Genomic DNA, 16660 nt, shown 5'->3' with positions numbered 1-16660 from the left:
CAACCTACTGATGTTTATAATAATAAACAAGAAGTACATTCATAGGATTCATTAAGCAGTGTGTGTGTGTTTACAGTCAATCTTCTCTGCTCATGAACTTTTCTGGTTCATAAACCCTGTCATTAAATGTGTGGTTCAATAATAGTTTCACAGTTTCACAACTGCATCTAATAAAAACACCTCCTGTCTAAAACCTTTATTGGAAGCGTGGTTAGCTTGCTGCATACTGTAGCTGTGCACCTACACGCAGTGAAGGCAGAAGATGCTCTATAGTTGTGAAATGATTTTTACAGATTTCTATAAACAGTAGTTTTGCAACATGACCTACTTTTGTTGCCATGAAAGACTGCAGTATTTCCATATACAGTATTTATTTGGGAGAATCACCAACACAGATTAGTTCCACCCACAGAAATGATGTATTTTCGTATTCATTATTTCCTCCTTTCTGTCTGGAGATTCAGTTAAAAACAAAAAACCTGACCAAAAGGTCAGACAAATGGTGCGTTCAGGTGCAGCCTTACAGATGGGAAAAATAATTCCCATGATCAGAGTAGTTGTCACCAGTTCATGTCTCTACTGGTTGTGATCAGTTCAACCAAAGAGAAAAGATTTTTGTTTTATTTTGATACATTTTTAAAGGCTTGAAAATGACTCAGTGATTGAGTGCTACAGGAATGAGTCCTAAAACCCAGAATTGAGTCAGCATTTTAGCACTTCCGGTTCCCTCGTCTGGAAGTCAGTGGGTTCTCTGAATGAGTTTTTAGTTAGATGCCTGAAATAAGGTCTGTGGTTAACACAAGCTGAAGAGATTTCAGCATTTTTACGATATAGAATATATCAATAAATACCCCACTTGTAAATTTTGAAGCCTTTATGTGTCTAAAAATGGCGGTTGCTAACAAGTGGCTAAATGACACTACTAAACGTTATAACGCCAATTTGTCCGCCTTTACCGCATCATTGTGTATACTCGCTCTCATGCAAACGGTAGTTTTTTACTTCTGGTGATTGCATTCACATTTAAAAAATCATAAAAATAGTGTTCATTTGTGAAGATTATCTTGCTGAACTAAACATGTAAGTATCATAAACATCTGTTTGCCACAGAGCTTATTTTCTGCAATAATCCAAAACCCAATGGAAAAATCCCATTGGCTTTTTTTCGAGGGAACCAGGACGATGCTAACTTCCTGGTTGGCCTACAAAAATACGTCATCCCTTCACCACTCCATTCACAAGAACAATAGAAATATGAGAAAAATAAATGTAACTTTATATATCAGTGTTTTCTGTGGGTTCTGCGTCCTGTCAATCATCCTGCAACCCTTCATCTTCATCCAGTGGCCCTTTGTATGGGTCCCGACCCCCAGGCTGGGAACTACTGGTGTGTGTTGTTTATAATAGCGATGTGTCCATGGCAGCCTGAACTGACCCTCCCCTCCCCTCCCTGCTGGATACACAATCTGCTGCTCCACCAGAGCCAAAATGCTCCACGTCAACACAACACCACCTGATCAGATCGACCTGGTCTGGATCAGCTGGCTCACGGGAAGATACTGAAGACCGTTAAACACTCATTTGGAAATCAAGAATAATAAATAAACAAATTAAAATTAAATCCACATTCAAACAACAATAAAAACAATAAAAGTGGAATAAAAAGGTCTGAATAAATAAAATGGAATATGCACTGTAGTATCATCGCCTAAAAACTCCTTTAAATATCTGTCACAAGATTACTTCAACTGATTGATTAGTCTGTTTAATTAAAAAAAATCTGTCTGATCCGTCTCTTCCTGTCCCTGTGCAGACACAGCTTTTACAATCCTCTGCTCCCTGAAGACCCAACAATGTCTGTGAGTTATTGATTCCAGAGCTGTGACTGTCATTTTCCAGCAGTGACTCACATCTAACTGCTCATTCATTCTCCATATAGAGACAATAACAACAAAGAGATCTCTCAGTCGACCCGGATGATTACAAAGGGAGCAGAGCAGGAGGGCTTCGTCTTTCCAGCTTCTAAGTTTAGTTTATTATTGAATCTGGGTGAAAATCAGATCTTGAAAACACCATTTGCAGTTTGTTGATTATCAATTAATGAGTAATCAGCAGCTCGTGTTTATCTTCCCTCTCTATTAAAGGAGGATTTTCGGAGCTGAGCTCGTCACCACAGGACCTCGTTAACTTTACATTCAGTAAACAGTGTTTATTTGCAGCAACTTCTGGGTGCACAGGGACGAGTCTGAATGAGAACTAGTTTAACTGATTCTTCTTTAATAAATCTCGGTGGTTTTCAGAAAAACCTGAAAATCTGTGACTTCCTCTGCACGGCTGTGTGGGCAGCAACATGGCTGCTGTGGATCCTGGGTGGAATTGGGAGATGTGCAGTGGAACGTGAGCTGAATGTCAACAGACCGCACTGCAAGGATTTCTCTGTAAGTCAGCATGGACATGTTTCTGCCTTCATGTGTTTTAATAAAGGCCTCTTATTCCTTCTCTGATGATTCTCTCCAGACCGACTGAATGAAGAGTTACCCTCCTCCTCTTCCTCCATGATCTGTCTCTTTTTCTTTGGATGCAGTAATCCAGGAAAAGTACAAGATGCTAGTTTCCATTTTGAGTTTTACACAAGCACAATGCGCACACAGAGGTACTAGTTTCCTCATCATTTCTGTCATGTAATCGTAATTAGATGGCTTCAATGTTAGAATTATTTAACTTAAAGCTAAATGACTGAGATAAGATGAGAGATGAAGTGATGTGAAAGGACATGAGTGGAAGTGAGATGAGTTAAAGACGGAGTTAAGTGATCTTTGTGGTGAGGTGTTGTGATGTGAGATGAGATGAAATGAGATGAGATGATGTGTAAGGAGAGGAAACAAGATGAGATGAGACGAGTTTAAATGAGGTGAGAGGAGGTGAGGTGATATGAGATGAGATTTAATGATGTGAGGTGAAGTTATATAAGGTGATGTGATGGGAGATGAGATAAAATGAGATGTAATGAGGTGATGTGATCTGAGATGAGGTGAAGTTATTATGAAGATATTAAAGGAGATACGGGTGAGGCGATTTTAGGCAAGATTCAATTTGGTGAGATGAGTTAAAGTCAGATTCAATGAGGAGATGAGAGTTAAAATAAGGAGATGTGAGATTAACTGAGATGAGATGAGAGAACACGATGAGGCCAAATGGAACAAAGGTGAGATGAGATGAGATGAGATGAGATGAAGTGATTTTAAATGAGGTGAGAGGAGGTGAGGTGACATGAGATGAGATTTAATGATGTGAGATAAAATGAGAAAAGGTAATGTCATGGGAGATGAGATAAAATGAGACATGTTGTGATCTGAGGTAAAGTGAACTGAGATGAGGTAAGTGATATCAAATGAGATTAGGTGATGCAATTTTAGGCAAAATCATATTAGGTGGGATGAGTTAAAATGAGATTCAATGTGGTGATGAGAGTCAAAATAAGGTGATGTGAGACGAGATGAGATTAACTGGGATGAGATGAGAGAAGATGATGAGGCAAAATGAAAAAAAAGGGTGAGGTGAGATGAGATGATGTGAGATGAGGTGAAGTGGTTTTAGGTGAAGTGAGATGAGAGAAGGTGAGATGATGTGAGAACAGATGGGATGAGGAGAGAAGAGATTAAATGAGATGGCTTGAGGTGAGAAGAGGTGATTTTAAATGAGGTGAAAGGAGGCGAGGTGATATGAGATGAGATTTAATGGTGCGAGATAAAATGAGATGTGACGTGATGGGAGATGAGATAAAATGAGATGTGACGAGATGGGAGATGAGATAAAATGAGACATGATGTGATCTGAGATGAGGTGAAGTGAGATTAAATGAGATTAGGTGAAGCGATTTTAGACAAGGTTAAATTAGGTGAGATGAGTTCAAATGAGATACAATGAGGTGATGAGAGTCAAAATAAGGCAATGTGAGACGAGATGAGATTAGATGAGGAGAGACGAGATTAGGTGAGGCAAAATTTTACTATTTGAGATGTGACCATAGATGAGATAAAATGGGATGAGGTGAGACGAGACGAAATAAAGTGATGTGAGTTGAAGTGAAATGAGATGGAGTGAGAGGAGGTGAAGTGATATGAGATGAGGGGATGTGAGATGAGATTAAATGACGTGAAATTAAATCACATGAGTCAAGATAAAGTGAGAGGAAGCAACAGGAGATGAGAAGAAGTGATATGCGATGAAGTATGGTGGGATGAAATGAGGTGAGATGAAGATAATTAAATGAAAGGGGGGATCTTTGGTGAGATGAGATAAATGAACGTGAGCGATGTAAATAAAAGCTTTTTAAATTAAGATTTATAAACTACAATATTAACATAGTACTGTAGCACAGACCGGTGTACATGAATATTGTTCTGTGTAAAAGCAGCAGTTTATCTGAGCGACAGTACGGCTTCCTAACATGTCTGACTGAGTACCTTTGCTTCAGAGCAGAAACATGACAAACTCGTGCACAAACAGATTTTAAAAATACACCGGTTGTCAAAGTCATCATCAGCTCTCTTTCATCACGCTGTGGTTTAGTTCGAAGTTTGGTTTGATCATTTTGAAGCCAGTGATTGATGCTGAAAGCTCCTCTCAAACCAAAATAAAGAAAAACAGAACCACAGAGCACCTTTACTGGCGGTTAGATCGATACGAGTCTGTTTTTTCCTGGTTTAATGTTGTGATTGTGGCGCCGGGTTTCATCTGGCGTCGGCTTGTTGTGTTGGTGAACGTCCCCGTGGAGATGCAGATTAAAGCTCTGAGATGATTTTCCAGCAACAGCAGAGCAGTCGGCTGTACACTCGCCTGTCACAGATGTTTATGAATTTCATCTTCCAGCAGAAATGGACTTCATTGGTCCAAAACGAGATCTCTTCCAATTCACATTTTTATCAGGCAACATGCAGCTTCATCTTTTGACACACGCAGCTTTCACTTCCATTCATTCTCCCTCTGACAGATGAAACCACAGCAGCGGGGATTAATGTCCAGTCTCATTGTTCTGAATGTTTGATGTCCACCCCAAAGACAGAGGACAGATTTCTCCTTCTTTCTCCTCCATGTTGTCAGGACTGTTTCCTGTTTCTTTTATCATCTGTAAAGTTCATCCATCAGTTCTGTCTTAGCCTCCGTCTTTTCTATCATCTCACAGTGCTACTTTACTCTATTCCACAGATGCACTAACAGTCGCTGACAGAAACAAGTGATGCTAACGTCACGCTTCACACTTCATCTGACCAATTTCAAGTACCAAAACCAAGAGTATCGACTGTTAATATGTTCAGACAGAGCACAAAGCACATTTAGAAGCAGTGCAATTGCATCTAAAATCAATAAAAAGATGTAAGTGGACACAAACAGTTGTATGTTTGCCCAGGGTCACACGTATTAAGGCGAAGGCTAATCCTTCCCAGCTGAAAATGTCTCAACTTGGGGGGAAAAAGGACTTATTCTGAGGCTTTAAGGGTCAACTTCATGAACAAAAAGAGTTTCTGGTGAGTTCTGAGATCAGGGTCACAAACCCTGACGATTAAATATTAATTCATTTTGAAACTTAATAAACAGTTTGGATTTATGAGGTTCAAAATCAGATTTATTTAATCAAATTTAAATGTGCTAAATTCGATATCCAGAGCATTTCTATTGCCTCCACATGGCTCTCAACATTGCAGCGACTAAGCCAGCAGATCGCAGCTAACGGTGCTAACAGTGCAGACAATGGCAACAGTGCTGACAGAGTTAACCTGGGGGGGCGGGGACCAAAGGCTGGGTGCTACGCTTCCGCCGCCGTATGAGAGCAGTGCAGAGCGGCGGCCATGAGCTAGCCAGTGGGGCACGCTCACATACTGTACACGAACATGCACTAAAAGGACAACTGGCACTAAAAGGCACACACGGCATCAAAGGAGAAGCTATGATTACAATACGCACAGAGGGAGAGTGACTTCGTTCTCTGCTCAAGCAGACATTACTCCTCTGTATCTTTACATAGACAATAGTTGTTTGCTGCTATATTAATGTTCTGAATATCATATAGAAACCTTTAATCTGCAGCAATTGTCCCAAAATTAGAGTGACTTGAAGTGACTTGACAGTCTTGACCTTGAGGCTCATGTTTACTAGATTTGAAAGATTTTATTGCTGAATGTGTTTATTACAAAACCTGATGAGCGCAGTGCTGGTTAGAGTCGGGGGAGCGTGGTTTCCGTTATCAACTTTTAAGCTGAAATTAGAATTACCAACTCACAGTTGTATGCCTACGCCAACCAGCTAAGTTGCAGTTTACATCCATGTCTGTCCAAAATGTCATCACTAGATAATTTTACGCTGTTACACATTTGTGTGAATTAGTCATAATTAGCATATGAGTTCTTGAGTTACGGCCCAAAACGTGTTTTGTGAGGTCACAGTGACCTTTGACCACCAAAATATAATCAGTTCATCCTTGAGTCCAAGTGGACTTTTGTGCCAAACTTGAAGAAATTCCCTCCGGTGTTCCTGAGATATTGCGTTCACGAGAATGGCACGGTCGGACAGACGGATGGACAACCCGGAAACATAATGCCTCCAGCCACGGCTGTTGCTGACACAGAGGCATAAAAAGACACAATGTCAGGCAGGTGTAAAGTAACATAAAAATGTGATTTAGTCCAACAGAGATCTCTCCTGTTAGAGTCAACACAAAACATGTCAAATCAAAGATTGTGCAGGATTTCTTCCTCACTCACTGGCTGCTGAGATCAGTGTTAAATTGAAGTTATCTCATGTTTATATCTTTCACCCAGTGACATCCATCTCTGGATGGATCTTTGGTTAGAGCAAGCAGGCGTTCAGAAAGAAAATAGCCCTGTTTGTTTAATCTTTGGCTTATACAAAAATGTGATAACGTTTGGATGAAACTGTTGAACAGAAGTTCATAAGATCAGTTCATAAAGATGTGGCGTAGCGAGCTCAAGCATAAGGCAGCGAGTGAAACAAAAACATTCTACACAAACCGGAAGAAATGACAGAAAGTCTGTTTGCTGAAGATCTGTAACTTTTTTTTGTCAAATGTAAAAATACTAGCACATACAGTATCTGAGTTTCAGTTCATATTCTAATATCCAACATTGTTATTGAACCAATACGAACAAACACTTTTTCACTACCTTACTTTGAAAGAACAAAGCCTCCAAAATCCTTTTTCTCAATAATTAAGAAGTCTAAGTTTCAGATGTTAAATGTTGTTAAACACAAGCAGCGTTCAAGAGCTTCGTCTGAATGAATACAGTCTAAAACTGGTGAAATAAGTATTTAAATCGAGAACTATCTGATCAAAGAATAATGAAATGACATTATGAATATGACATGTGATGTAAACGTTTGATACTGCTACTACAGTTTTTTACAATGTCATTTTTCTGTTAAATAAAAGAAGTGGATCTGAGGGCTGAACTGCCTTTTTATAAACCATGTGAACATTTATAAACATTATGTGACCATGTGCACAGTTGCCGTGGTAACGCCTACAGAAGCCGTCCTCTCAGCTGGTCCACCCTCTTTATGAGCAAACTGTTAACTAACAGATAGTCACTTTATTATATTTATGTCTATATATGTAACCGTCTATAATTTGTTCTGCAACAACCAGAAGTATACTAGTAACTATTCCTTTAAATATGTTCTGCACTAATAATCAATATCACATCCTGTATCATTTACTCTGATCTTTCCGTTGGCATTTCTGGAATCAAAAGCCCTTTCACTCTGCTTAAAGATGCATGAAGATAAGTGGCGTAATGGCATGCAATGGTGTGTAGTGACACATAGGTCACGCACATGTACAGTACAGTATGTACACACGCACACACATAGATACTGTATATCTGAGACACATAGCGAGCTATGCATTAAAAAAATATATCCCCGGTGATTTTTGAAAAACCCAAACGATCATTTGACAAAACTTCCAGCTGTACTGAAGGTGTTTCCAGAATCTTCCAGTCTTCTAACCGTCTGGATGTAAAAAGGCAACAAAACTAGAACTTCTTTAGGATTAGGCAACAATGCCATTTAGTTACGTTTCGGGAAAAACATTTTGTTTTGGCTTAAAATAACTGAGTTTCAAAAGTGAAATTGAAAGTTTATGCTTGTGAACACAAAGACAACTACACATGTTGGTTTCACACAGGATGCAAGCCCCGGTCTACTGGGTGAAAGTCCTGTGTATTGTGTCCCGTCCATCACCCCCGCCTCCACCGCACATGGAGTTTCACGATGTCGATACTACAGGGCGTAACTTCCGCTTTTACTCCAGTCATAATTACTACGGTCGCTAGATGCCGCTGTCATCTTCTTTTATACCTCCTTTTGGTGATCTACCATGTGAGTAGATGATGAAACCTAATAGTGGGTGTATTAGGCCCCTAATGACCCACATCTATGTAATATAAGGGATAATGTACAGCGAACCGGTCATTGTTGTGAAATAAACCCCGACCAGGCTACTTACTTAATTTGACACAAAAACGGTCCACTAGAGTCCGACATCAGAACTGCGCCCATAGCAACGGTCTGTTATACATAGCAGCAATCTGAAATAACAGACCCTAGAACGCCGTGATTGACCAATCAGAATCGAGTATTCAACAAAGCCTTTATAGTAAGAGGCTTATAGCGACTAATAACGCCAATTTAATAGCCTGACAACAGTCTTATCGGCTGTTTTGTAAAACATAAGCCAAATATAAAATATGAAATATTGTAAGGAAAGGTTTTCAGAAAAATGGATGCTCGGCTCTGTGACTCAAATGTAATACATGAGAGGCACAAACTAACATACACCAACGGCCAGAGGAAATAGATGGATACACACAAGTTCCAGATTATAAATTTATACTGTGAGATTATTACAGTACAGACGTCGCCCCCCAGAATGAGTCCTGAAGTCCATCAAAGAGCTCGAGACATTTTAAAGGAAATCACTAAACCCCATTTCCTCTGGATTATCAAAATAAATTCTGTCTCGGCAGGAGGATTATTGCAGCGAATTCTCATCTGCAGTCAGTCTGTTGCTTTTCTGTGCAGTAATGGACAAAATGTACAATATATATAGTCAACAGAATATATATGGAAACATGTTTTTTGTACTCCAACAAACTGTAGACATCGCTTTAACTGCACAAACATAACTGTTTTCTAAAATATACAATCTCAGATTTGAACAGAAGAGTTTAATTTACAGGCCAACTCAGCGGGCGGAGAATGATGGCGGTTGTTACATCTTTGGTATCAACAGATTGTCTACAGGAGATAAACCTGCCTTTAATACAGACTCTCACATCCTCTGCTGCAGAATGATGCAACGACTTCAAAAGCTTCATAAATCCTCAGGCAAATAAAACTGAAACCATTTACACAACAAATCTACATATATCTTAGATTTGCAGTCCTCATGCTTTGTGATTGACTGGTGTACCCCGCCTCTCGCCCAATGTCAGCTGGGATTGGCCCTCAAGGATAAGTGTGTATAGCTAATGCATGGTTCTATTTCTCAGCTCTTTTCAGGTTTTTGGAAATTCTGGAGAGAGAGATTTCACAGGGTGAGATCTACTACAGATAACCGTTTATCTCAGTTGACTATAAGAGATGTGACAGAGCGAGACAAAAAGGAAAAGAAAGACATGAGAAGCGTTGCATGAGACATGAAGAGCGTTGCATGTCTTGGTGTCTTTCTCCCTCTTGCTGATCGCTAAGAGGGGCTTTCCACTTGAACTGGCACTGACATGGATGACCTGAGGCTGTGTGTGTGCGTGTGTGTGTGTGTGTGTGTGTATTAGTTACAGTGAATGAGACTCGGGTCACGCAGCTCAAGCTGAATCTCAGATTGGTTGCTGACTTCTCACACCACGGAGCTCGAAAAGATCCAACATGCCAGCAGGCCGAGAAACCTCTGAACCTACTTACACTACCACCTCCTGTGTGTGTGTGTGTGTGTGTGTGTGTGTGTGTGTGTGTGTGTGTGTGTGTGTGTGTGTGTGTGTGTGTGTGTGTGTGTGAACTGTTTTATAGCTCAGAATTGACCCTGACTGATCGTTGTTTGCTTGGTACATATCTTGGTTACTATGCTTAAAGAGTAACTAAACCCCGAAACCAGCTGAAAACCAATGTATATGGATATTTATTAGTGTTGTTGATGGATTCAGGACCAAATTTTGACACTCTGGTGCAAAGTATTTGAATTCTACATATTGTATTGTAAATATACATACTGGCTTTATGGATCCAAGCTATAGACCAGACCAGCATGGCGTCATCGCCGAGGCTACGCTCCCATTTGGGGGAAAGAGACTTGTCGTCACATTAAACAGGAAAATGATGAAAAGCTGTTGTGTAGCAGGTTATCGGAGGCTTTCACACTGAGATTTGAGGCACATATGATTTGTGAATATTCACTGTCAGTGTGGTTAATCACTAAAATCCTCATTTGATCTGTTGTTCGTGAAAAGACTTTTTGTCAACCTGCTTCGTGTTGTCTTCACTGTTAATTAACTGAGCAGAGACATGAAGGAGGAAACTCACTGCAGCCCATACTGACCGATCACAATTCTTATTGGCTCTGTGTAGTTACAGCCGGTGCTGAAACAACAAGTTAATTAATCCATTAATTAATCTAAGACCCTAAATAGACCCTCTCCTTTTTATAATGCAGGACGAACACAGCAGGAGTGTGCAGGAGCTGCTGATGAGTTTGTTGATATCAAATGAACACAAGGTAATGGTAATCAGTGCTAATGTTAGAAAGAGAGAGAATGAGCAGTGTGAAAAGCTTATGTGGACTGTTGTATCAAATTGTATCAATGCTTGGAGGATATACAGGATGACGTTCTCCAGTCTGTATTACAGGTGTAATCACCACGGAAGTGATAACAGATCATTTGTGAGTAGATCATTTACAATGTTTGCAAGTGAAAAGATGATAAAAACCTGCTAGTGGATGTAGTAGGTCCCAATTGACCCACATCTATGGGGCTTGTAGTGACTGATAACACCTATTTATTAGCCCGATAACAGTATAATCAGCTGGATGTAAAGCCGAAGCTCACGATTTATGCGCTCACACTGTAGGGTCTGATCGTCAGCCACGACTTGAGTGCTCACACTGTACATGTTGAATAGAAAAAAAAAACACGGCCGAAACGTGCTGCCTTGATCATCTGTGCCATCCTGTCTGCTGAAACGTCTTAAAAAAAAAAGGCGCCGGCATATATGGACTCGCAGGTGGCTAGGAAGACGTGGACAGTATGGTTTGTCCATTTTGCAAAGAGAATTGGAGGTAAGCTAGCTACATTTTCCTATATCTATTGTACATTGTTATGTTGATAGCTACGCTCTGATTACTGTTAAAAAAGTTTAACAAAGCACTGACGTTCGTCAGTCCTCGTTCCCTCCTGTACACTGCACGGCAAACGACTCAGTTCAACTATAAAATGAGTCGTGCGGCTTAAAATTCGGGCCAGAAACGGGCTAAAATTGTACAGTGTATGCCCAGCTTTAGCAACGCTGACTCTGTCAGTCAGCAGCTGCCATGGGAACTGTGTGACAAATAATTGTGAGAGAAGAAGCACAAAACGTCCTCTCTGTATGTGCTTGAAATCTGCATAAAAGTGAACATCTGATCATCAGCTGATGACAGCCAGCGACCGTTTAAATCCATTTTTATCTGCCAGTTTCAGCTCTCAGTGCTGGATGTTTGTCTGAAGATATTAACTCCTTTACACGAAGGAATAAAAGTGACATTACGGAGACAAAAAGAAATCATCTCCTGTCTACTTCTCACCTGAGCGGTGACAGAACATGCTGCTGTTCATTAGCATTTTCTTAAAATAGTCGATTATTTTTAGGTCCGCATGTGTCTCTTTGTGAAGCTCTTTGTAACCCAGGTCCTGTTTATATAAAGTTTACATCTGGCTGTGCGTCTCCTGCTCAGAGGCTGTGTGTCCTCTCAACATGAAATACACAGATTTTGTAAAATGATGAGAAGGATGATCAATGACCTCCAAAGAGGCAGCGGACTGATTCATCAATACACATTAACCAGCGGGACGCGCGGTTGCAGCTGAGCCTTGTGTGTGTGTGTGTGTGCATGTGTGTGTGTGCATGTGTGTGTGGTCAGGGTGAACAATGACAGTCAGCTTAGCGTCCAATCAGCAGCTGATTTTACAGGCTGAAAGTAAAAGCAGCTGAAAGAAGAAACATCTCATTATCACAGCCAGAACAGCTGATACAGAAACACAGTTAAATATAACTGTGTGAAGTCGCTAACTGCTAACATAATGCTTCTGTTACTGAGCTGATCAGGTTAGCTAACAGTCAACTGGCTATCAGACAGAAGAACAAGTTATCTGTTGTGTTTGAGGATGTGAGAAACGAGATTCATTGCACCTTCAGTTCAGGACGGACACTGACTGTGTTTACACCACACCACAAGAAACCAGATCAGTGTGAGAAGCAGAGAACCGCTGTGTGAATCTCAGGTTTCCCTCACAGTACTGACCTGTAGCCTTTCAATGTATTTACATTAGTCAAATACAGATGTACAGATTAACAGATTGGTTTATTACCTCCACCAAGGCCAAAGGTATATGTTAGTACATCATTTTTTAATGATCTGCTGGTTTTTGAGAACACCTCCAACCTCCATCAGAGTAAACAACTCCTTTTACCGTGCTGCTGTGCACAGCATGAAATCAGACCAATTAAAGGCTAAAGGCCAATTATTGACTTCCTTTTTTTATTATTAAAACAACATGAGGCGATGAATCGTCTCAGCCTCCAGTTTGTTGGGCTGCTCTGTAAACAGATACACCAGTTCTTCTTCGTCTTTTCTGGCAGAGTAGCTGCTCAAGGTGTGTTTGTTTCCCCCTAGTGGCCGATACATGTGTGCTTTCCAACAGAAATCTGGGGCCTGTAGTAGTAAAACGCACTTGCCATTTTTTTCTGGAGCTTTCAACCGTATCATACAGTCTTCATCAGTTGTCAAACTTAATCCACTGATGAAGACTGTGTAATACGGTTGAAAGCTTGCTTACGCTTACGCTTACGCTTACGCTTACGCTTACGCTTACGCTTACGCGACGGCGCCGTGGGTTGGGAAGGTGTTATCAGCTGTAACCGCCGTATGAAAGCAGTGCAGAGCGGCGGTCGCTAGCCTGTGGGACACGCTCACATGCACTAAAAGCAGGTGCGGCCGTCCTGGCTATATCACCAAAGCACAGAGAAGCTCTGATTACAACACACACAGAGGGAGAGTAACTTCATTCTCTGCTCAGGTAGACATTACTCCTCTATATCTTTACATAGCAATTAGTTGTTTGATGTTATATTAATGCTCTGAATATCTTATAGAGAACCTTTAAATTAAACCCAACAGTAAACTATAAATCAATTCCAATACATAGAAACATAAATACAGATTTAAAGGGGCACTCCACTGACATTTTACATGTCAAAGTCAGTTTACTAGTCATGGTTAGTTCTTTAGCTGGTGAAAACAGTTGTATGATGTCTTCTGTAGCTCTGGAGGGAAGAAAAAAAACCCTGATGATGTCATAATCATGTCATCAGGGTCGTCTCAAAGCTTGGGCAAATTTAAAACAGAAAGCCTTGCATTACAAACTGGAGGTGTGGAGCGTGAAATACGTGGAAGGGTTTTAGAGCTTTTATCAGTCCATCACAGGTCCAACAACTTTATGGAAGGGAAATACTGAATGACTGAAGTACTATAAAATAAAAGTAAACACAATAAATGAAAAGTATGCTGATGAATGGCTGATAAGAAAAGAGAGTACCAGGTTTGAATCACTTGTCCAGTATCACTCTAGTTAACTGTCACAGTCAATCATGGTATGTGTGTGTGTGTTGGCCCTCAACCTTACATTTAGGCCCCCCCACCCCACGCGTTCCCTCCCCCCTCCCTCTCCGCAGTGAAAATATAATTACAGTTTCTTCATTAAAGTGAGTAATTTCTTGCGTGGAGGACGCGACTACAGCTGTCCTCTGATTACTAAATGGAACAGAGCAATGATCTATGGAGCCATTAGGGGAACGGGCTGGAACTAATTTCAATCCTGGAATGGACCGATGGCTGCAAACACACACGTACACACACACATACACACACACACACACACACGGATCAAAAGATGAGAGAGGGGGAGTGAAATAACAAACAGCAGTATGTCGGCCATTTTCTGGCCTCACATGAAGCTCTGCCTGAAATCCAAACTGATCATCGATCACCACAAAGTAAGGAGTGTGTTCATCTGTTGTGTGTCCGTTTGTCATATTATCATTGTTTAATGGCGCACACACCGTCCCCTCCTGATATGTGTGTGTTTATTACATGATAAGCATTATTACTGATTAATTCTCAGTGGTGGAAAGGAACTACGTAGCCTACATTTACTCAAGTAGAGTACTGTACTTACTACAATTTGTAGATACTTGTACTGTGTTTACCTCACTACAATCTGACAACTTCAGTTGTTAGTTACTTTGCAGATTCTGATTAATATTACAAATATACTCAACAAATAAGTCAAGAAATAAATATAAATATAGTGTATCATTATTATAGGTTAAGATAGGACTTTATTGATCCCTGCAGTATCATAAGCTATGATACTAGCAGTATATCAAGTAAACAATAAAGCCCACTTTTACCAGCTGCAACATTAAAGTGATGTACACATTAATGCACCACTAATCAATATAGTACAATAATACAGTGAAATGAATGACAGTGAAGAAACTAAGCCTTCACCAGACAGTTAGGCCATTTTGAGACAAGACTTGGTTTGTAAATGTTTAGAGCCTGTCGTGCCGTTATCTCATGTTGCTCTGTGTATAACGATGCAGCAGAAATAAGTACCTATTACAGTAGGAGCTCTAGGGTAAAAAAAAAGGTGTTGGGCCCTTGTTAAGTGTTTTTGTATTAAACAAGGCAAGACAGGGTCACAAGATTAGTAAATAGTGCAGAACCTGCATTTGTTGGTAGTCGACCAGTTTAGTGGTGCAAATTGTTAAACAAATTTACATTCAATGAACCGACTGACACAATGAGGTCCCAGCGGGGCAGCTCCCTTCTTCGCCTGGTTGCTAAATCAACTTAGACCAACGAACCTTGTTTTGACTGGATGAGATTCAAATCGGCGGCTCCCCGACTGATGATTCAAAACATTGACTTTAATATCGATTAATATCTTGATTAAATGAAGTATGAAACAAAACAATGATTCCAAAACCCTGGGTCGCACACCTGTACCAGGCCATGGATCATTTGCTACCGACCCAAGAACAATAGGAATCAGTAAAAGAAAAGTTGAATGGGTATTTGAACTGTCTGGACTGTGCCTTTCCTCACCGCTCCCTGTCACACTCACAACAACAGGATACTGCTCTTGAACTAAAGTAGGCAAAATCATCAGTCAGTCATCACCCACTTAATAAAAAGTAAACATACTGAGAGTTTGACAGATTTGATCAGAGATAAAACACCCTAATGTGTGAGTTTTAATATACAAACCTTTGACCTTTCAGTGTTTTTGGCTAAAAACTAAATCTACATAGCTTAAAATCAGTTCTTTCCAGGTGATATACTGCATTTTTTAATGTTTTTACACCAGGAAATGTACATAGTTTGGTGTGTTGGACGTGTCTCACCTTCTATAGGTGATGTCTTCAGGCGGCGGCAGATGCCCTGCACGTCTCCGTGCACGTCCTGTATCTTGTTGACGGCCTCGGAGCTCCGCAGCTCCATCAGTTCCCTCAGGTCCATCACGGTCACCCCAAAGTCCCCGTCATGGTTGCCCTCTGCAACCGAATTCCCCGGAGGGTGGTCCGCCGTGTTGTTGGCCATGTTGGTCCTCTTCACAGCAGTGTTGTTGTTGGTGTTTTTGTAGTTTTTGTTACTCTAAGTGTTTTTCTTAAATTGATCTAAACGTCAGACCGGGTCGTCAGTTCACAGGAATTGTGGGTAGTGTAGTTCTCACAGGAGGCAGGCGGAGGAGATGAACGCTGAGGTTAACTCCTGACCCAGACGTGCATGCTCCTCTCTGGTTACCATGGAAACAGGGGAGTAAACATGTTCTTGTCGCTGTGGAGGAAACAGAAACAGGAAAGCAGGCTTTTAGAAAGCAGGCAGGAAACCATCTGAACATTATCATCGGCAGACAGATCAGTTCAGGACTCAGTTTGATTTTTACTAATTAATAGCACTGAGACTAATTGGGCCAATTAGAGGACAGTTTCTCATCTCAAGATTATTAAAGGAGTCCGCTGAATCACTGAGGTCGTTAGGATATAAACTGATTATCGGTTTGCGCTGCTCCTCTGAGACACATGATTGGTTGGCAAATATCTGCTGCTCTCCCTGAACCGTCTGCTCTGAGGTTATGACTCTGACGTAGAGAGAACAGTATTTCATCCTTCACAACATTAAACCGGTGTATGGCCGGAAAATGAAACAACACATCAATTTCAATCTGTTAAATTAATAACAAAGCTTCATTTATTTACACACTCATTAACACTTCAAAAGTTGTAAAATAAGACTAAAAACTAGCAGTGAAAATAAAAAAAAAATAGA

At 40.6% G+C, this 16660-nt stretch overlaps 1 protein-coding gene across 2 annotated transcripts in view; it reads right to left on the bottom strand.

Moving 5' to 3' along the window:
• LOC141769520 (plasma membrane calcium-transporting ATPase 1-like) overlaps positions 1–16660 on the bottom strand; it is a 112826-nt gene that overhangs the window by 50559 nt on the left and 45607 nt on the right. For both annotated transcript variants that reach the window (XM_074638681.1, XM_074638692.1), the window contains exon 2: positions 15736–16168. In XM_074638681.1, coding sequence (XP_074494782.1) covers positions 15736–15931 — 196 coding nt within the window. In that variant the 5' untranslated portion in view covers positions 15932–16168. The remainder of the gene's footprint in view (positions 1–15735; positions 16169–16660) is intronic.

Source organism: Sebastes fasciatus, chromosome 1 (genome assembly GCF_043250625.1).
Source record: "Sebastes fasciatus isolate fSebFas1 chromosome 1, fSebFas1.pri, whole genome shotgun sequence".
Taxonomy (NCBI): Eukaryota; Metazoa; Chordata; class Actinopteri; order Perciformes; family Sebastidae; genus Sebastes; species Sebastes fasciatus.
This window is presented reverse-complemented; position numbering and strand designations above follow the sequence as displayed.